At 53.6% G+C, this 21,180-nt stretch overlaps 1 protein-coding gene across 6 annotated transcripts in view; it reads right to left on the reverse strand.

Moving 5' to 3' along the window:
* The window catches only part of NFIX (nuclear factor I X), a 94,709-nt gene that overhangs the window by 20,298 nt on the left and 53,231 nt on the right, over nucleotides 1–21,180 (reverse strand). For all 6 annotated transcript variants that reach the window (XM_080937189.1, XM_080937187.1, XM_080937191.1 and 3 more), the window contains exons 3-6: nucleotides 2,880–2,942; nucleotides 2,592–2,666; nucleotides 2,116–2,236; nucleotides 679–815 (exon numbers count right to left, since the gene is read on the reverse strand). In XM_080937189.1, coding sequence (XP_080793315.1) covers nucleotides 679–815; nucleotides 2,116–2,236; nucleotides 2,592–2,666; nucleotides 2,880–2,942 — 396 coding nt within the window. The remainder of the gene's footprint in view (nucleotides 1–678; nucleotides 816–2,115; nucleotides 2,237–2,591; nucleotides 2,667–2,879; nucleotides 2,943–21,180) is intronic.

Consider the following 21,180-nt stretch of genomic DNA (forward strand, 5'->3'; position numbering starts at 1 on the left):
TCTGGGCTCTCCAGAATCTCTGCTCTTTTGCTGGTTTCCCAAGACCGTTCTCCTCTTCCACCCTCAGTTCTGAGCTTCTTTGTAAAGCTGGGCCCCAAGGCTAGGATTAGCCTACCTCAAATCTGTCTCTCTGAGGGCACCCAGCAATGGCTAAGAACATTTATAGTCATCCAGTAGGGTGGCTGGATTTGGGGATGCACCCTGCCATCCCAGCACTTGGAGGTTGAGCTAAGGACATTTAGAGTTTGAAGCTAGCCTGGCTGTTACATAGCTAGGCCCCGTCTCAAGACAAAACAACCGACTCAGGAAGGGGTAGATGCTTGCTACTGGCATCTAGTGGTGGAGCCAGGAATGCTGCTGAGCACCTTCCAAAACAAAGGCTGCCCTTGCCTCGGAAAGCCAGGAGGCCTCAAACACAACCCTGGGTCCAGCTAGGGAAATGATTTAATCCAGGGAACCACAAGTCTGGGCAGGTCCCTAGAGGTAAGAGACCTATGAAGAACAGGTCATGTCCTCAATGGATGGCTCTATCTTTACCCACCATGTCCACAGGCAGGTTATCAACTTGGGTGGCTCAGCTCCTCACCCCTCTCCCCTCCCAAGAGCCTGAGAGTGGCACCCAACAAAAGAGGCCACAGGGAAGCACAGGCTGCCACATTGCTACTGCCACGCTCATACCTGCATCCACGTCATTGGGCCATCCGCTAGACTGGCTGCTGCCAGCTGCTGGGGAGCGGCCTGTCCCAGGATAGAACACGTCATCAACTGGGCTCTCCATCTCACTGTCATCGATGGACTTGGGGCGCTTGGTGGTGCTGAGGAAGGAGAAGCAAGTCAAGTGGGCCAAAGTTCCAGGTACCCCAGTTCCTGGAGTAGAGCATCTCCAGACCTGCTCTCCCTGGGGCTGCCAGGACATCACTGAAGGCCCATCAGAGAACAGGCAAAACACCTTCATAGGCCTTCTACGCCCACCCACTAGTTCCTGTCAGCTCTCAGCTGTGCCATGGAACCCAGTCATTAAAGAACGTTTCAAGCCAACAGGTAGTGGCTCACGTCTGTGGTTCTAGTACTCAGAAGGCTGGCACAGAGGGAAGTGCAGTGAATCCCAGGCCAGAGAGTTGGGCCTGCCTCAAAATAAAAAAAAAAAAAAAAAAAAAGAAAGAAAGAAAGAAAGTGAATATAAAAAATCCTAATGCAAGACTAAACTCCAACAGCAAAGGCTAGAGAGGTGGGTCAGCAGTCGAGAGCATGGGCTGCTCTTGCAGAGAAGCAGAGTTTGGTGCCCGGCACCCATGTCAGGAAGCTGTATATGTCCAGCTCCAAAGTCTCTGCCCACATGCACAGACCCACGCCAGGCGTGTGACAGTGCACACCCTTAGTCCCAGCACTCGGGAGGCAGAGGCAGACGGATCTCTGGGTTCGAGGCCAGCCTGGCCTACAGAGTGAGTTCCAGGATAGCCTCAGCACACAGAGAAACCCTGTCTTAAAAAAACAAACAACAACAACAAAAAAAAAAAAAACTTTAAAAAATTCAAAAGTGAGCAAAAAAACAAAAACAAAAACAAAAACCACCTTTTCTGGTAAAAAGACTCAATCTCTCCATTGCAGAACTCTGACCTTGAGTTTTCTCTCCCAGACGTCTCTCTTTTTGTGCAAACTACGCTCTCTGTCCATGCCTTACTGTGTTCCATCCTGGTACGGCGGCTTCGCTGCTGTCAGCCCTAGCCACACATGCTGTGGCCGCAGGGAGCTTTCTGGAACACGCATCCCATCATACCCTCCAGTGCTTCCCCACTCCCCTAAATGGGTTCAAGATAATCCCAACAACTCGTCCAGTTCTGACTGAGAGGGAGGCTAGCTGGAGACGCGGGGTAGATTCTTCCTACCAGCTCCCCACGTGTCTGGGCTCGAACACAATCTCTACAAGACACGCCTCCTCTGAGACTCACTTGCAGGCAGGCTTGAATGCCTTCTTCTGGGTTATGTCATGGACCAAGTGCTCCATGACAGCAGGAAGCAGGAAGCTCAGTGAGCAGCTGAGCATGCACCAAGCACAGCTGCTGAAGCCATAGGGGGGTAGCTGGGAAGGTGACATGGCCGGAAGTCCATGCTTACCTGGTGGAAGGAGGGGAGGTGATAGAGCGCCGTCCCAGGGTCACTTGATTTATGTTGTAGTAACTGGGGCTCTCCAGGTCCGCCAGTGAGAAGTTGGGCCCTGATGCAGTTGCAACAGGAGCTGGAAGGCAGAGAGGTTGGTAAGATCGGAATATGCTGTTGTGGACCCTACAGGCTGGGAGGTTACCATGAGCCTCTTCCTAGAAGCCCAGGAAAAGCTCCCTGTGATGTCTAGGCTGCTGGGAAGATCCTATCCTAGGTGGAATTTGTTGGGGGTCTAAGGGAGCCTTTGTTTGTGGGTTCCCTGCCCCCACAGCAGAGGTTAGAGACAGGATTCTCTGGACAACTGTTCCTCCCAGCTCAGGGCCAAAGGGACAGAAAAACTCCCAAGGTGTCATCAACATAGCCCTGTGATGTCATCAACTTAACCTCTGCACCCTCGTCCTGATCCCTGGCCCTGAGAGGACACCACTTACTCTGTGATACTCTCACCAGCTCTGTCACATTCCAGACCCCAGACGTCACAAAGCAATCCTGGAAACTTAAGTGCCCTAAAGAAAGAAAATGGCTGGTGAGTGGAGACAGACCACGATGGGGTGCCTACCCATCTCCCTGGGCTCAACTCTGACCCTCAGGGCTTTCCTCACTATCCCTCAGGTGTCCCCCGGAAAGGGGAACACACCAGGGAAAGCCTCCCTCCTTGGATGGCAGCCCAAGTCAGTGGACAGCTGAGTAAAGGGAGGGAGACTGGGGTGGACACTGACCGTTGGGCAGTGGTTTGATGTCCGCATCTCCTTGCTGGTTTGAACTATCTGATTGTCCGGATTCTGCAGAAAAAACAAAAGGGAGAAAGGGTCAGGAGAAAGGTTTCATACAACTACTGATCAAGCAGGCACCTTCCAGCCTTGGGCACCGACTCCAGGCAGTAGATCCTGTTTGTCCAGGCTCCAAGGAGAACAATGGCAGTAAATATTTCCCCCAACATTTGGGCTGGGTGGGTCACTGTGGCAGGGAGAGAGGCGTCCTGGGTGGAGTGCGCACCAGCATGGCTGGCCTCGACCCACTACATGCTAATCACACCTTCGTGGTGACAACTCAAGCTACCTCCAGAAACTGCTCAATGAGGGACAGCGTTGCCACGCATAGATAGATAGCACTGACCAAGAGTCTGAAGTCAGGAGGAAAGAAGCCAGTGATGGGCACTGTCCGTAACAGGGCGGATCCCCTACCCGGAGGGGGGTCTCTCCCAGACTCTCCCAGAGGAACATTCCCATCCCTAAGTTCCTTAATTAATGCTGTTCCTGTGGGCTCATGCCCCTCCGTCTCACCTTTATGCTTACAAGCAATGCCTGGCAACCCAGAGGGGGGAGGTGTGCCCTGCTGCCACCCATTCTGTGCCAGCCTGTCTGGGCTGTCTCATGCCCCATTGCCACAGCTGCTCGGAGGGAGCCCTGAGACAAGGCCTATTGTGTGGTGGAAGCTCACAGAGGGTTGGGGGCAGGGTGGAGTGTGTGTGTGAATATTTTGCTGAGCTTGAGAAAGCCCCACACCCTCACCCCCTTAGGTCCTCCAAAGCTTTGTGTGTGCCAGGGGCAACATGGGGACCTCCAGAGCGCCTGCCTGGGCATGACAGCTGGTGAGAGGGTGGGGGTACTGAGGTAGGTTGTAGGGTGCTTGGTGAAGACTCAGCTATTCATAAGGACCACAGGGGTGGCATCTGACACTGTGCCCTGTTCTGGCCAAGGCTTTGCTGGGCTCTTCAGGGTAGACCAGCCATCCTAGCGGGACCACTGATCCATCCACCCACAGTTCCATGCATAGCCTGCTGGTGGGTTGGTGGTTCCTGCTCTAACAGTCGAGGCTCTCTCCATCTGTGGCCGGGAATACTGGCCAGACTCCTGGGCTATCTCACAGTACGAGAAGTAGGAGACTGTCACATTTGGGGGCCCTGATATTCTTTTCTTTCATCTTGTTCAATTTTTTTTTCTCTCTTGGCAGTACTGGAGATTGAACTTGAGGCCTCCTGTGTGCAAGGCCAACTCTCTGCCACTGAGCCACACCACCAGTCCTTTTTTTTATTTCCCATTTTTTTAAATTCCAAAAAATAATAGTAAATTTTGCTAAGAAATAAAAGGTAGGGGTTATGAGGAAAGTACTCACAAGCTTCCCCCCCTCTAATTTGAGGTGCATCCTTCTATGCAACTGTGGGTTGGCCACCTCTTTGCTTGGCATTCTTAGCCACAGAGGGGGTGCTTAGGGCTTCCTCCTTTAATCTCTAGCTATATCTTGAGGCCTTACTGTATCCTGGTATTACACAGTATAGATTTTCTTTTTACTCTCTTGATCTCTGGGTATGACACAAGTCCAAGCCAGTCCAAACGGAAGTCAAGGGGTCTAGGTGGCCTATGCTAGGGCCTTCTTGGAACCCCATTGTCAAGTTACCTCAATATGATGAAGAAGAGCACAGCACCAAGACCAGTGTGCAGAGTCCATCAGAAGATACTGCCCGTGGACTGCCGTGAATTCCACCCATCCTGGGACCCACACAGCCCCAAAGACCTGCAAGTCTGGGTCAGTTTGAGGAGGCTCAGAGTCCACCCCATAGGAGTGCATCTGGCCCAGTGCAAAAAGCCAAATAGAGAGGGAGAGCTGCGTGCCCGTGTGTGTGTGTGTGTGTGTGTGTGTGTGTGTGTGTGTGTGTGTGTAGAGAATGTGACAAAGAGATGGAGGTGCGCCAGTGACAGTGACTACGGCAGAGACAAATGGGGCTCCAAGAGAGCGCGACAGACAGGAAATCCTTTTAAACCAGGACACTTCCCAAAAGGGTGCTGCTGTTATTACTATTAGTTCACAGAAAGAAGCAAACAGGAGAAGCTGAGGAGGATGAGGCCGGCTGCCACGCGCCACTAGGCGTGGCTCTGGGCGCTGCTGGCAGCCATTTTAGACCTTGGCAGCCATCTTATGGCTGGCGGCCTTAGCCAGCATTGCCACAATGCCGCCGCCACCAGCCCCCAACAAGCTCAGCTCAGCTCCAGGACAAAAGGCAGAAACACTGAAAGTCTGGATCTAGGCTCAGCCAGCCCTAGAGCCAGGGCAGCTGCAGCCAGGGTCCTGCAGGTCTGTACTAGTCTCAGCTTTCAGGATCCCTGCCTGTGCCATGAAAAGGCAGGGAGGATGAAGCCCGTGCTCTGGCAACACTGTAGCTTTGCTGAAAGGCAGTTGAAGTTCTGAATACCATGTCTAGGCCCAAGGACCTACTAGTTGAGCAAGAATGGACCCCTGCCCAATAGGGCCAAGGGTATCTTAGAAGTAAAGGATACATCTTGGGTAGACATGCGATGGGGTTGGCAGGGAATCTGAGAGGCCACTGGGTCTTCATTGGTCAGGCTCAGGGGCCAGCCAAAGGACATCCTGCCACCCAGAGATGGAGCCAGCGTCCGGCTTTCCCATGTGACGGGCTCTCTGGGATGCCCTAAAACAAGGTCTGTGCCTGTTCTGGACATCCCTAGGGACCAGCAGCTGGGCATGCCACAGACTGTCCAGGCACCTTGACTCCCTCTCTTCTGTCTGGGACCCCTGGAGGAGGTTATAACAGGACAGAGAGAGGGAAGGCCCTTTACAATAACCCCTCCTCTGGCCCCGCCTCATAGCTGCTTGGCTTTTATCTGGCAGAATGGGGCTTATCAGAGCCACCAGCTGAACAAACACTCAAATCCACGGTTAGTGAGAAAAAATACTCTGCCTGAACTCTTTATCTCCTGTTCACAGGCCTTGCACACTGCCCACTGCCAAAAGCACAGGAGGGAACCCGAGGCGATGCAATGGGGGCTGAGTTCTCTGCTCTGGAGGTGGAGGGTGGCCTTTCTTGTCTGGCCTTGCCTTGTCTGCCTCAGCCACCTCCCCACCACCCTCCCTCCTTGTCCCGAGCCCATCGACACTTCTCTGGGAGCCCCTGGCAGTGGGTGAGCTCTGGCCCACACAGAACCCCCCTCCAGTGTCTGCTTTCTCACTGGGGACAATGGGCCAGCTGGTGGCCTGTGGAACAGTGGAGGGACAGGGATGATACTGGCTCACACAAGGCAGGCAGGTGCTGCTTCATCTCTTATCCTGTCCCACCCAGCCCACCCTGGACACTGTCACCCTGGTCCCCCAGTTTGCTGTGGCTGTGTCTCCTGGGGCTTTTCTGGCTTCAGTTTCTCTAGTCTGGCTGCCATGGAAGCAAGGGCTACACAGCTCCAGTCTCCTCTGTTCAGAGCAGTCTGGCCCAAGCTGAGAAAAGAAAACAGCCCCTCCCTGCACTCCCCTTCTACCAAGCCTGGAGCTCCTTTCCCTTTCTTCAGAGGAGGAACCAGGACAAAGGGCTCACCACTACCTCCCCTGGACCCAACCCAAGACAATGCAATGGTCTCCTGAGTCCTGGAGTAGAAGAACCAAACTCCTCCAGGCTCTAAGTGCCTCCCACTCTGCCCTTCAAATGCAACTACCTGTGAACCAAGTCCTACCCATGTTTGATAGAAGTCCTTGATGGGCAGGCAGCGTGGCCCTGCCCACCCGGGCCAGGCTTGGAGCGAGCTCACAGTTCATTCTCAGTACTGTTAGGCGGCTGGTTATAGGTCAGGCCACTGGTGACAGGCAAGGGTACAGCTCTTGACTTTCTCCGAGAACCCAGGCGGCTCGTACAAGGTACAGGCAGAAGCCATCCCTGCTAGTGGCCTTGGCTACTCAGCAGGGTGTCTGGAAGGCAGGGCCTTGAAGGAGCAGGTGAGATGATGAATCTGGATCGACTGGGCATGGGCACAAGTGGGCTCTACAAGAGGACCTTTAGCAGGCTCCCTCCTGCTCTCCAGTCAAGCCTATCCCACAGGTGACTCCCCTCCCCCGCTGCTGCAGCTTATAGACCTCAGATGTCAGACAGCATGAGTCCCTCTTTCCCCATGCCTCTCAATGTCTCTTGGGACAGACTAAATAAATAAATAAATAAATAAATAAATAAATAAATAAATCTCTCTAAAGTTGTCCTTCACACCCCACTTCAGATCCGAGCTCTCCGCCCTGAGCTTTTGCTGCTTTTGGCTTTTCTCAGATCCCTATCTCCGGGTTTTCTTCCTTAACCTCTGTCATGCACTCTCTGCAGTTCCCTTTCTTCCTCACTTCTGTCTACATGCATGCATTCGCACACACGCACACAGGGGGGGTGGGGGGGGAGGGAGAGAGAGAGAGAGAGAGAACTGTGTTCTCTGGACGGCAAGCACTCATAGCCAGAGCCCAGCATTGCCCAAAACCCTGATGTATATATATGTGCGTATGTATGTGTATATATATATCTCCAACCACAGACAAGGATGTATTTATGGCTCCGAGCAAGTGAGGGAGGAATTCCTGTTCACTACAGCCAACACTCCATGGCTCCCACGCGAAACAAGCTCATTCGGCAAGGGGCAGCTGCGTGTAGCTCACTGGCCAGCTGCCTCCATGGACTTCACCCAACATATTCTTTAGGGGCCAGGAGGGGTGCGCAGATCGGTCTCTGCTGTTCTCCTAAAGCATACCTAGGCATGTGGATACACTCAGATGAACACGCTTGTTATATCCTCAGCCACACATGCCACCTGCAGATGCCACCAGCCCCTTCTTAGTATCAACACAAGGTGGAGTAAGATGGAACAGCCACAGAAAGGGACACTTCAACTATGACAAACTGCTGGTCCAGAAGCAGGCAGGGGTGTGATTCCAGTTCCCATTCCTGCCCTCCCCAGGGCTGCATCTCCTCTGCCTGCCTCCCCCCCCCTCCTCTGTGATTCCGGAGTGTCCAGGGCACAGGAAACCCAATCTCAAGGAGAGCCAGAGGCCCAGCCTGCAGCAATCAGAGCTGCAGAATGTCACTATTGTACCTCCTGAAACCCAAGTCAGAGAATCTGAGACACCCTGAGGAGGGGGCCGCAACGGATGGGGGCTGGGAGAAGGGTCACAAAGGGGTTCTCCCTGTCTCAGCAAACAGGACACTGGGGACCTAGACTGAGGAAGTTCTTGAGAGTGCAGGGCAGCCAGAGGGCAGCGGGAGGCGGGGCTGGGGAGACAAGGGGCTTCTCAGGTCTCCCTCTCCTTCCCTGTGTTCCCTACTTGTGCCCAAGCTAACATAAACACACAACCCAAAGCTGTCCAGGGGCTGGGACGTCCCTCATGTCACCTCTAGATTCTCACGGTTTAGGAGCAAGAATCTGACCTGGAGTCAGAGCCTCGCAGCTGTGGGGAAGGAGGGTGAAGCATGCGTCTACCAACCTTCCTCTGTACCCTCATCAGCTCATCGCACAGACATCAACTCCTGTCAGGGGAGTAGGGAGTGTTCCGGAAGAAATAAGCTTCAGGAAGGGGAAGAGAATAAGTCATAACTACAGGGACATATGCTCTACCTGAGGGCTGAGGCGTAAGGCAAGACAGGTGGCCACCCCGACGTGCTGGACAACAGGGATCTGGTGGACCAGAGATAGCACAGGAAGGTGACATTTTACCTTCCACATCGTCTTTTCTCCCTGCTTCCTAGGTACTGTGTAGGAGCAGGGATGAGTCTGCAGGTTCCCCAGGCTGAGGGTAAACCACTGGCCTGCCTTCTCTCTATAGCCCATGGTGAGGATTTGTTTAAGAGCCTCAAGTCCCACATGAGGAGAAAGCTATCTTGTACAGTTCTACCTCACCATCACTCATGTTGTGGGAACGGGAACTCTAATCACCCCCCCACACACACGTCAGCACCAAGACTACCACCACCACCTTCGTGTAGGGAAGTATTCCAAAACTCATGCTTTTCTCCTAGAAAACACGAGTTAGAGGTTCCATCTCCCTCTGCCCCTGTGATGGTTCAGCCTTCCAGGGAGGTCCTCTCCTGCCATGAGCTGGATGTGCTCTGTCAGGTATCTGCCAACTGCCAGAGGCCTAAGGAGAACTGGAGACAGATGGGACCGAGGGGACAGGAAAATGGAGTGCTCAGGGATGACAGGCTGAGGCCAGCAGAGGAGAGGAAGGAGATGAGGTCACAGACAGAGGCACCCAGTGGAAGACAAAGACCCCCAGCCTAAAGGGGCATCCCAGAAACATGGGTAGACCAGGAGTGAACAGGCAGGTAGCTATACCGGTTCCAGTGGGTTGTCCCAGAGGTGCCACAAGCAGGGAATTCCACCAGAGCAAAGTTCCCATCAGAGAGGGTGGGTAGGAGGCAGTACAGAGGCCGAAACAGCAGGTATGACTCTCAGAGTTGAGGAGAGGTAGAAGCCACTTGGCCCAGGCTTGCCTCCCCTTCCCCCCGAGTCTAAACCTTCCCAGGAAGGAGCCACTGGTCTAGACTGCTGGACAACTATGTGGGTCCTAAACCAATCTGGAGACCCTGGCTTTATCCTGGCACAAAGGAGACAAAGAGGGACAGAAGAAGGCAGGCAGCAGTGGCATGAATAGCTCAAGTAGGATCCATGTTTCAGAGCCTCCCGGTCTAGTGGCCTTGGCGAAGTCCACAGTGATAGCTCGGCTGTAGGTAACAGTAATACCAGCCTGCTGGGTTCCTGGAGAAAGGGCATGGACCACAGCTCCTGGGCCAAAGCCTGGCTCTGAGCAACAGCGCCCCAAACTGCTTGTTCTTATATCCAATCGATCACCATTTCTCTTCATCTCCACTTGAAATGCTACCATCCCCCCACCCCCACCAGGCTCGGCTCAGATGCCACCAGCTCACGAGCAACATATTAAGTACATCTGAGATTGTAGTTTTTGGACCCAGAGGCCCTAGTTGTGAGCAATGGGGCTTGCTCACTACCTTCTGTAAACAGCAGCAGAGGGGTTTCTCAGCCACTAAAGGGCAAACTCAGATGCACCCATCATATAGGTATATCCTCCCTAAGGCAGTCATTAGTAAATGGTCTGAGGCTGCTCACCACACGGGGGGAGGGGGATGGGGAAGGACCACAGGAGATGGGCAAGGCCAACAGAGACGTGGGGAGCACAGAACATGCCCTTTGATTCTGAGGTTCCAGCTCCAACAACCTGCCCTGTTCAATTCTGATGTTGAGAGAGCTGCAGACACCAAAAGCAGAAAGCCTGGCCCTAGGACGGCTGGCACCACCTTCTGCTGCACATAGCCCTACCTTCTTTATAGACAAATCCACTCCTGCCAATGTTGGCTGGTGCCATAACTTGCCAGCAGCTGCATCTAGCATTTCCAAGGGCCCGAATCCAGGGATCATATGACAATGGGGTCCAGACAAGTAGCCCCTAGACTAAGAACCTGCCCCTCCTCAAGACGCTGGGTAGAAACTGATGGTGGGAAATGCCTTCAATATACCACAGGCTCGAGAAAGCCAGTGTTGGGGGTAGGGAATGTGTGTCCACACCCCAGCCTGGGGCCTATGAAGCTGAGCCCCACCCCACTCCCTCTATTTCCAGCATTGCCCTTTCTGGACCTAGGAGTTGCCCAGGCCAGGCCAGGCCAGGCCAGGCTGGACTAGCCAGATATCCACCCCCATCCCCAGCTGTTCCTGAGACTATTAATAGTGCTTCCCCTTCCCAGGGCTGGGTAACACCCCCCACCCCAACCCAGTCAAACACATTTGCCCTTGGTCTAATTACTTGTGAAGGGAAGTAGTCAGTCCCTAATGCCAGCCCTAGGATGAAAGGGGCAACAGAGGCTCTGAAGGTCACATAGGTCACTGCCTGGGACCAGCAGCAGCTTCAAGGAAGAAGTAAACCCTAGTCTAGGAGCAAAATGTAGAAAGGGAAGACCTAGGGAAAGAATCAGGGCCAGGCCAAGCAGCGTGGGGAGAGGCCTATGCAAAAGAGCCATAGGAGGCAGGTGGAGAGAGGGCTAAGGAAGGAGGGAGCGGGAGCAGAACTGACACCAGAAATGACGCTGAAAGGTTGAACTGTTTCTTGTTGCTCATCTATTGTAAAGAAGAGCATTCGGCAGAGAGTGAGCTGGAAAACCACAGGACTGGGAGCCTCCATGCTCACCCACAAGATTTTGGTGGTGGTGGTGGTGGAAGAGGAGGAGAAGAGGAGGAGGAGGAGGGAGAAAAGCTGAGGAAGAGAAGTGAGTCCTCTCACCTTAATGCAGAGAAGGTCCCTAAGCTACAGCTTCTTCACACAGGATATGGAGCCTGAGGGACAGAGTTGGAGGGACAGGGCATGAGCCCCTGCACCTCTGCTACCCTGAGCTTCTCCAGCCCCATTCCCCCTTTAGCCCACTCTGTAAAGAACTCATCCAAGAATGCTAAGGGTTTAGTGGGAAAAACCGAGCAGAGCCCACCTACCTCAACTCCCCATAAAGGGCAAGCTGTGCTGGAGAATCCGCCTCAGCTCCTACGGGGCAGTGCCCTGGCTGTGGGCAGACCAACTCTGGTTGGTGGAAGAGAGGCAGACACAAACACATCCCATACTCAGATGTTTCAGCAGGACTTAGTTCCCGCCGACTGGCCTAGCAGCCCTGTCTTCAAACCTTACCCGCTGGGTGGCCTCCAGCTTGGTCAGCAACAGCAGACAGGGTACCCTCCCTGACCCGTCAGCTCCATGAGGATAAAGCCTCCTGACTCTGCTCACTGGTTCATCTCCACACCTCTCAAAGACTCCAAAGAGCTCTTTCTAGACCTTCTTTGCACCCCCTAGCTAGTACCTTCCTCCTTCCTGTTTCCACCTTTAATCCTTTAAACCTGAGCTGAGCCTCCTATCAAAGACTAGACGGACAGAAGGAGCCCAGGGCTCCTAGAAAGAGCAAGACAAGAGAATACTCTGCCCATGGCCCGTTCCTCTTCCACTTTGGAGGCCCAAAGGCTGCTAGAGCCATTTAGACAAGACACAAAGAACCTGGAATCTTGACTTGAAGTTTCTTTCGTTGGTGTTGGTTTTTTAAAACGAAAACTTGCCTGCTCCCATTATTATTATTATTATTACTATTGGTTTTTCTTTTTCAGACAGTGTAGCTTTGGCTGTCCTGAAACTCATTCTGTAGACCAGGCTAGCCCTGAACACAGAGATCTGCCTGCCTCTGCCTCCAGATTGTTGGGATTAAAGGTTTATACTAACCAGGCCTGCTTAACTCCAATTTTCTAACCAGAGCCTGAAGAGCCTGGGCAAGGCTCAGGTGGCACTGGGAGTTGGGAAGGACTTTGGGTCCAGACTGAGAAGACTGGGGCCCAATCGTACTCTTGCTATTTAGACCCCCTAGTTGGTCTCTCTGGCCTCCTAATGCAATACAGCTTGGACCCACCCAGAAGATGAGATGTTAAGTGGGAAGTTGACTTTCACTAAGGATTGTTTCACACAACGTACTACTTACATGTAAGAAAATTCGGGCTACACTGTACTCGGAATACAATGACCAATCCACCTATTCAGCGGGCTAGCAGGTGCCAAAGGTCCTTAAAGACCCCGCGGGAGCTCAAGGAGCTCCGAGTTGCGCTCCCCAACAAGGTAGCTAGGTGGCGCAGCGAGTTAACACTAGCTGCCCTCTGCCGGTCGCAGTAGGGCGAGCCTGTGGGGTGCTGACCCAGAAGTTCTGCAAGACGGGGTTCCCTCTGAACATGTGCTGGGCCCAGCAGGAAGGGCAAGAACCCAGCATGACCACCAGACCTCGACCTTACGTCTGTATCAGGGACGGAGTTGCCTGAGACAGCGGCTTCCATGAGAGCACAAACACATCCCGGGATATGATCAGGGCAGCGCTCACCACAAACCTTGAATAGAAACAGCTTGCAGTGGGGAACCGGATGGAAGGAGGCCTCCAAAAAGGAGGTGAGGAGAAGCAGAAGGTGAGGCTGCCAGGTGTTTAGCCCACAGGGGTGTGATCCTTGAGCCCATCTGGGCCCCAGTAAGCTGCTCCCTATTTCAGAGTTTTCCTTGTTGACCCCAAGAGTGCTCCCAAGGTGGACACCCTCACTTCTTGGTGCTAACTCGCCTTTACACCCCGTAACTCTTGGAAAGGAAAAAATCCTACCACCCACACTGCGGGAGTGAAAAGATGGAGACTGAAAACCAGATTAGGAACGTCAGACAGGCAGGAAAATGGAGAAGTCAGGGAGAGGGAAACAAACAAACAAACAAAAACAAAAACCTCCGCACAGGCAACGCAATGCTAGCACTTGTGAGGGCAGCAAACAGGCAGGCACACCCTCCCAGGCTGCAAGCAGAGAAAGGCCCCTTTGTTCTGCCTAGAGGTTAGCTGAGGTGAGGCCAGTCCTGCAGCCCCCCCTGACCCTGGGGAGTACAGATTACTTCGAAAGGGTCTGGCTGAGCCTGGTGGCTTCCCTCATCCATTGGCCATCCTCAACCTCAGCACACAGTAGTCAAGGGAGGCAGCCCCTACCCACGGGGCTTCAGGAGGCCTGGGATCTATCCCTCCAGCGGCTCCCTGGACGCCTTCGCTGCCAGCTGTTAAGAGCTTGCTTGGGGCTTCCTCTGAGCTGGATTTGGGGCAGAGCAATGGCAGGACCCAGCAGTGCTGTAGGTGGGGGATGCTCTGGGGAGACTGGCCTGATGTCTAGTGTCACTCCTGAGGAGCCCTTCCCAGTGGCCAAAACTGGGCGCTGATGAGGACTTCCCAGAGGGAGCCTGGGCTGAGATCAGATACCTGAGACCCTGTCAAAGCAGAGACTGAAGTGGGAATGCATGCCAGATGAGACAAAACTCCAAGGGACTGTCAGCTTACAGCACCCTGCCCCACCTGGTTACCATGAGGAAGGGTTTCAGTCCCCAGCACCCTGAGTCCCCACAGGCTGTGCACCCATTCTTAGGGCTACTGGCCTGGACTATCAAGAGCAAACCATTCCCATCTCTTAGTTAGCAGTCAGTGGTTTAAATTTGGCAAAGACTGAAAGACTGCTTTCCCCTCCCAGACAGGGTTTCTCTGTGTAACCATGGCTGTCCTGGAACTCCCTCTGTAGAACTTGCGGAGATCTGCCTACTTCTGCCCCCTGAATGCTGGGATTGAAGGCCTGTGCCACTGCCACAAGGCCTGCTCCACTTTCTAATCAGCAGTACCTTGCAGCTCTATGAAAATACAGGAGAAGAACCTGGGGAGAGACTGGCCTGTTTTCCCTGACAGAGCCCCAGCCTCAGTCTGCAAGCACCTTCTCAGGAGACCCTGGTTCTCAACTCACATCAGCTGAGCATCAGGGGGTAACGTAGGGAGAAAGGAAGCAACTGAGAGGGATGTCTCTGTGCATGATCTTTGGCAAGGGAAGTGGGGAGCTGAAGGGAAAAGGAGGAAGGGACAGCTTGCACAGGGGCCTGAGTGGCTGCCTCCCGCCTCATGTAAGAAAGTGCAGCTCAGATACACAATGTCCTGCCAAACCCAGCCCCTTAATTCAATTAAGTGCAGGACCAACTTCCCAGATTGTTTTGTGTGCCAGTGCCTGTGAATGTCCTGATGTGCGTGAATCCTGAGATCTATGAGTGTGTGTGTGTGTGTGTGTGTGTGTGTGTGTGTGTGTGTGTGTGTCCTGACCCTGGAAGATGAGAAGAAAAAGGAATGAAGAAAGAAAGAACTGAAAACTTCTCGGAAAAAACTAATTTCTTCTGAACCTTTATATTGTGGACCCTAAGGCCAGAACACTGTCTGGGATGCAGTGTGGGGGCTGTCCATGTTCTGTAGCTCACACAGCAATCCCAGGCCTTTGTTCATTGGTGCTAAGCCTCCTGCAAACCCCAACCAAAATGTCTACACAATTACAAAGGTTTGCAGGGGACAGGGCTGGCTGGCCTAGGGCAGCAGTTGACTCCCATGGCTCCACAATGCACTAAGAGGGTCTTTCTCACATCTGCCCTTTGGTCTGTGTGGTCTTGGCCAGTCTCTTTTCTGAGTTACAACCCCACAGGGTCACTTGGTCCTTAAAGGCTTGAAGAGTGTTCTACAAAGGACAAGGAAGGACCTTGGTGTGTACCACATGCTCCTGTGCCTTTGTGACTTTCTCTCATGACCTGTCTCCGAAGCAAGATCCAGGCTGAAACCTGCATTCTCCATCACCATGACAGGCTCCACATTAGAGGTGGGGACAGACCTGGAAAAGATGTTCTTCCAAGGCCCCAGAGGCCGGCAGAAGCTCCCCACTACCTTTCACATTCCCTATCCTTATTTAGAGTTCCCTAGTGTATGTACACTTGTGTGTGTGCATGTGTGTGCATGTGTGTGTGTATGTGTGTCTGTGTGTGTGTATGTTATCTGAAGCTGTCTTGACCTGGAGGAGAGGGTGAGTGTTCCAGCAGCCCTTACCCACACCCCTTGAGAAGCTTGACTTTCTCCTCAGCCCTCCAGGAGCCCTGAGCAGCCCCCTTCTGGGAGCAGAGCCAAAAACATGGAAGAAAGATGCTTATAAGCTGCTAGAAGGATGTGGGAGGTGTGCAGAGAGGCCCCTAGCTTCTAGGTAGTGTGGACTGGTTTTTAGGTCATGAGGCTCCACACTTTCCTCAGGGAACATCTGGAGTAGCCTCTGCTTCACCCTAGCTGCCACATCCTGGACCAACTGTGGTATCTAGCAGGGGTCTCTACAGGAGCAGACCAGAGTCCCCATCATGTCCTGAAACAATGTCTCAATACATATATTCTGACCCACAGGATGTGGGACACTCCTGAAAGTTTTTGGTTCACCTTCCCTCCTGGGCCTGAGTAGAAAGGGATCTAGGTAGGAAGGGCTTTATCAGGGAAAAGCCAAGGCTGGGGATGTCAGCTTGGTGGGAGAGAAAGCCTAAAGTCAGTCTCCATTTTGCTCTAGGGCTCCACACACACAGCTAATGGGAGGCTGGCAGCCGCAAATTGTTGTTTACTTTTAATTAAGTAAACAATGTCGGCTTTCCGCCTCCTCCCCTGCCATCCCAGCCAGTAATTTAGGGATGACAATGGGGTTGTTTCCTTCCTCTTGCCTTTTTCCCTGAGCACTCCTGCTAGTTCCCTTCTCTTCCACACAGCTTTTAGAACTTGTGGCTACAGGAGGCTACACCCAGGGGTACAGGACAACCTGAACCACCTTTGGCCCAGCAAGTGGCAGGTTCCACTTAGGGCTACCCAGGCCCAGAGCTGTGATTCTACATCTCTGCTTTTCTAAGGGTGACCAGGGAGGTCTTGCTCTGACAGCAGGGACTATGTAGCTGGTTCTCTCCCTCTTCTAACCACCACCTCTAAAATCCACCAAGCAGTTGGGGTGGGGGTAGCATCAGCAAAGAACAAAGCCTGCAGGTAAGAAGACATTCCCACCCCTAGATCTCAGAGTTCACAAGTCTCCCTCATCACCAGTGGGGGAACCTCTTGTCCAATCAGGAAGAGCCAGTGTTCCAAGCCAGCACTTATATGTGGTACCGATTCTCCTCGGAAACTGAGCTGCCTTGAGCTGCTCTTGTGGCCTTGGTTTCTGACATCACTGTCTTGAAATTTTTAACTTTTGAACAAGAGGCCCAGCATTTTCATTTTGCTTTGAGTCCCACAAATTATGAAGCTTGTTTAGTTCAGGGACCAGAACTGAGTGAGGGATGGGGAAAGAGAAGCAAGCAAGCTAAATCAGTCTTCTGCCCACCTAGGGCAAGGGTGCTGAGCTCTGAAGTGCAGAAGGGCCCTGCTTTGAGCTCCCCAGGAGGCTGAGTTCCAAATGAGGCAGCCCATAAGACAGGGTGCCACATGGGCAGATTTGTACCTGGGATATTAAGAGTCGAGGCTCCTTGGATAGCCTCTCTGTAAGCCAAATGCCACTTGGCAAGTAAGCCTTGCTTACCCTAGCCCCTCTTTGAGCCCTCTGCACACAGTGGGTCTATAACTGCAGCAGATCTGTGTGCCAGGGGAAGGAGATCTCCTTCTTCAACCCCCTGAAGATGAGGATGATTGGGTCCAGAATCCAACCCTGCCCAAGCAACTGGGGACTAAGGTGCCTCAATTTAGGTGCATGGGGCAGGCAGGCAGAATGAGCTGTACACAAGCTGCTCCAAACTCTTGCCAAAGGGCGGGGTCTTCTTTAGCTCAAGCTGGCTGGGGCTGGATGCAATTTCAGCCGCAGAGCAGGGCTCACTGGCTGGAAGCAATTTTCTCATTAGGACCCCAGGCCTGTTTGCTGGTCTGTTCCCAGCCCTTACTCCCCTCCTGCGAAACCGCACCCCACAGGCCTCCCGATAGACCACTCACACGCACAGGGAACCGCACGTGTACTGAGTCAGAGAGGCGACTGTGGGGTCACTCCACTGGGGCCGGGTTCAAGGAGAGCAGCGCTGGCACAAAGCCCTAGCACTGAGGCATATGCATAAACAAGCTCTCAGACAGCGCAGGGGGAAAGGGACCCTGGACCCCAGGCCCAGGACACTGCCCCCGAATGACCGTCAGAGTTACTCAGGCCGGTCACCAGCCTGTCTTGTTCAGGTGGGCCTGGGAGCCAGATCCCTTTCCCAGCCCCAGGCACTGTAAGTGGAGGGTGGTCTCACAGAGCCAGGGGGAGAGCTGAGGCAGGAGGGGCGGCACCGCTCTGCTCCTCAGACACATGTGGTTGGACTTAAAAAGCTATTAGGGAGCGAGGCGCTGGCGGGAGTACGGCTGGCCCTCACACCAGAGGTGGGGGGGAGGGCAGATGCCGAGGCAGTGAGCTCAGCACCCGCTCCCTCCCTGGCAGTGCAGACCCAGGGGACCCCCGCCCAGCAGGAGAGTTTGGCAGGCTCTCAGGGGAGGGTGAGCAGGCTTTGGGCCTGGGTCTGGCTTGGCACAGGCTCTGTAGAGCCTGAGAGATGGGCCTGTAGTGGAATAGCCTCGGGTGAGGGGGGTGTCGAGCCTGGATCTGGCCCAGGAGGGTTCAGACAGGTCCTCAACTCCCTCTAGTTTTTCTGGAATGGTGGGGATGTCTCCTTAAGGTAGATAGGTAAGTAGGGGTAGGTGTGTTTGTGTGGTGTGTGTGTGTGTGTGTGTGTGTGTGTGTGTTTGGTGGGGAGGGGGAGATTATGAGAAGAACAGGAGAGAGCAGGGAAGGAAAAAAGGGCCCCACCCATCACGAGGCCAGAAAAAACTGATGGAAAGTTCTCTAGATCCGCCAGCTTGTAAAAAGTTCCTTTTCTTTCCAAATTATGAACATTTTTTAACAAGGGAGGAGGGGACCCAGGGCAGAGAGGAGGATCTAGGACTTCATTAGGACAGTATCCACTGTGACCATGGAACACAGCAACCGGTGACTGGAGAGTGTACATCTGCCTATACTCAAATGTGTTCTACTTCCAAAGCTATGCTACCCCCCTACACACACACATACACACACCACACACCCCTACTACACACACATATACCACACACACATACACCCCTACACACACACACCATACACACACACCCCTACACACACACCACACACCCCTACTACACACACATATACACCCCTACACACACACACCATACACATACACCACACACACCCACATACACACACCCCCCTACACACACACACACACACACACACACACACACACACACACACACAGTGCTTACCGAAGGCTGTTCTGCTGTTACTGAGGAGGGTATGACGAGTGCCAGAGGGGAGCACACGTGCAGAGACAGAGATGGGGCAGGCAGATGTAGCCCTATCCCTGAGGGAAAGAACCCCCAACCCGGGGTGCCAGCCTCAGCAACAGAAACAGGCCTTAGAGCTGCAGGGAAATAAATATACCATCCAAGGCTCCCAAGGCCCTGCCCAGCTCCTCAGTCCACAGTCCAGCCAAAGGGCAGTCAGAGTGAGGCACTCTTAATACTGCCCATACTGAAACTGGTTGGCTGGCCAGCAAGTGTGTGTGTGTGTGTGTGTGTGTGTGTGTGTGTGTGTGTGTGTAGCTGGGTGCTGTTCCTAGTCATACAAACTAGGGGTGTGTAGCTCCTACTGAGAAACCATCCGAACATAGCCCGACCTGCTGAACACTTTGGCTGACTCCTTCCTGGGGGTCTCCCTTCTTGGGACAGTTGGACTCACCCATGAGGAAGATGGCAACTGTGGGAGGGAGAAGGGACTTAGAAACCACCAAGAGTCAAGCCGGGGCCTCAGGCAGGGTGGGGGAGGAGCCAACCACTGAGCCAGGATCCTTGCTCAGGAAACACGCAAAGAATGCAGTTGGCAGCTGGCCAGTGGGCCAGGACCACAAAGAGGCCTTTGTTTTAGGAGGTGTCCAGGGAGTGGATGGACCGAACAGCAGAGGTGGGGGCAGCACCCTTTTGGGAGAGTAGGGAGGGATGGACCCCTACACTGTGCCCACACTACCTCTTCTGACACACACACACACACACACACACACACACACACACACACACACACAGGTCCTGGCAGTAATAGGTTTCTGCTAGGCCCAACTTAGGGCACTCTTGGGGCCTGGTCCTGTTTCTCAGCTCCCCATTTCCCTGGCTGGAGGCTGTCCGGCCTCCAGGGTGGATTACCTATAGCATCATCCTGCCCTCCTTTAGTGGGAGGGGCGCGAAGGCTGTGGGACAGTTTCCTGTCCTTCACCCCCTGCTCTGCAATTCTAGAGTTTCTCTGGCCCCTTCTTAGCATCTGGAAAAGTTTGGGAAATGTATATAAAAAAAAAAATTCTGGAGAGTTTATCTATTGCTTTCTAGCCTGCCAAGGAGCCAGAGCCAGAAAGAAGGAAGAGAAGAGGGAAGTGGAGTGGGTGTGGGGAGTGGAGAACAGGGACAGAAAGCAAGATCAGAAGAGAGACACGGGCCTCAGGAAAGATGCAAGGATGCCCGTAGGCAGCCTGGCTCCCACCTAGGTTTCTGGAGAGAACCAGAAAGACCCTCAACGCAAGCTCACTTAGTAGGTACACCAGGCCCACTGTCAGCTCTCTATCTCCTGCTCCATCCCAACCCCACACCTGTGCTCATCCCCACAGCCGGAGCTTCAGAGCCATGGAAGGAATGAACATCGTAAGGATTAGGGGCTAAAGACAGAATGAGACAGGGTGACCACAGTGGCTTTCCACTTCCTCTAAGGGAATGTGGGATGTCCTTGCAGGAGAAGCACAGGGGACTCCCTCTGGTGAGTATGGATACAAACAGGACTGTCCACCTAGCCCTAAGCAGGAGCAGCCTAGGCTGGTCCAGCATGGTCCAAAACAACTCCTGGGGTGGGGGGCAGGGTCTGCATTTAAATAGCCCCTTACCAGCATTCTGGGAGAAGGTCCTAACCAAAATTCAAGTAGAAGGAGGAAGAGAGGAGAATGGAAATATGTGCCAGTCATCAGGGCAAGGGCAGCAAGCTACTGACTTGGTACCACAGGCTACCTGGATGGCAGGCACTTAGTTTAAATCCTGTCTGCAGAGAGGAGAGGGACAGAGAAGAAGCAGTGGCCTGCAGCTGGATGGAGGGGACGGTCCTGGAGTGAGGAGAAAGCCCAAGAACACAGAAGGAGCTGAGGGAGCAGACACTGGGGTGGGGGTGGGGGACGATAAGCAAGTCCCTGTGTGTCCAGCAACTCCCAGAGCCGCCCTGCCCCCTCTAGGCACCTGCTAAGGCTGCAGCAACAGGGTTGTGTTTCTTTAACCCCTGGGGCCTGTTGACACAGATTAGTATCGCTGGTCAGGGGTCAATAGGGAAGGCTCTTGAGGTCAAGACCTGAACAACTGGAGTTGTAATGAGCCACGTGGGGAAGAGGCCCAGGGAGAACAGAGGAGGGCAGAGGGGGTGGAGAAGGGGGAGGGACTCTCTGGCAAGCCTTGCTGCTGTTGGCTCTCTGAACCTGCTGGGCTTGGGGAAAAGAAGTGTGTGTATGTGTGGTGTGTGTGTGTGTGTGTGTGTGTGTGTGTGACCTGAGCCATTTAGGCAAGACCAGGGAAGATCCATGAGTAAAGAAGTAAAGATACCCACGTAGGATTGAACAACCAGAACTCCCTACTTTTCTATCCCCACCTCTGTGAGCCCCTAGGCACACTCCTGTTCCTCCCTGTGCCCACCTCAGCACCCACCCACTTCAGGCCGTCTGGCAGAGACTAAGCTAAGTGATTCGTTTGTGGCCAGCTTCCTCTAAAGGGCGCTGCTGTAGGGCAGGACAGTGTCCCCGAGCCCCACAGGATGGCTTCAGCCACAGGACTACAGC

This window comes from Micromys minutus, assembly GCF_963924665.1.
Source record: "Micromys minutus genome assembly, chromosome: 24".
In the NCBI taxonomy this organism is placed as follows: domain Eukaryota; kingdom Metazoa; phylum Chordata; class Mammalia; order Rodentia; family Muridae; genus Micromys; species Micromys minutus.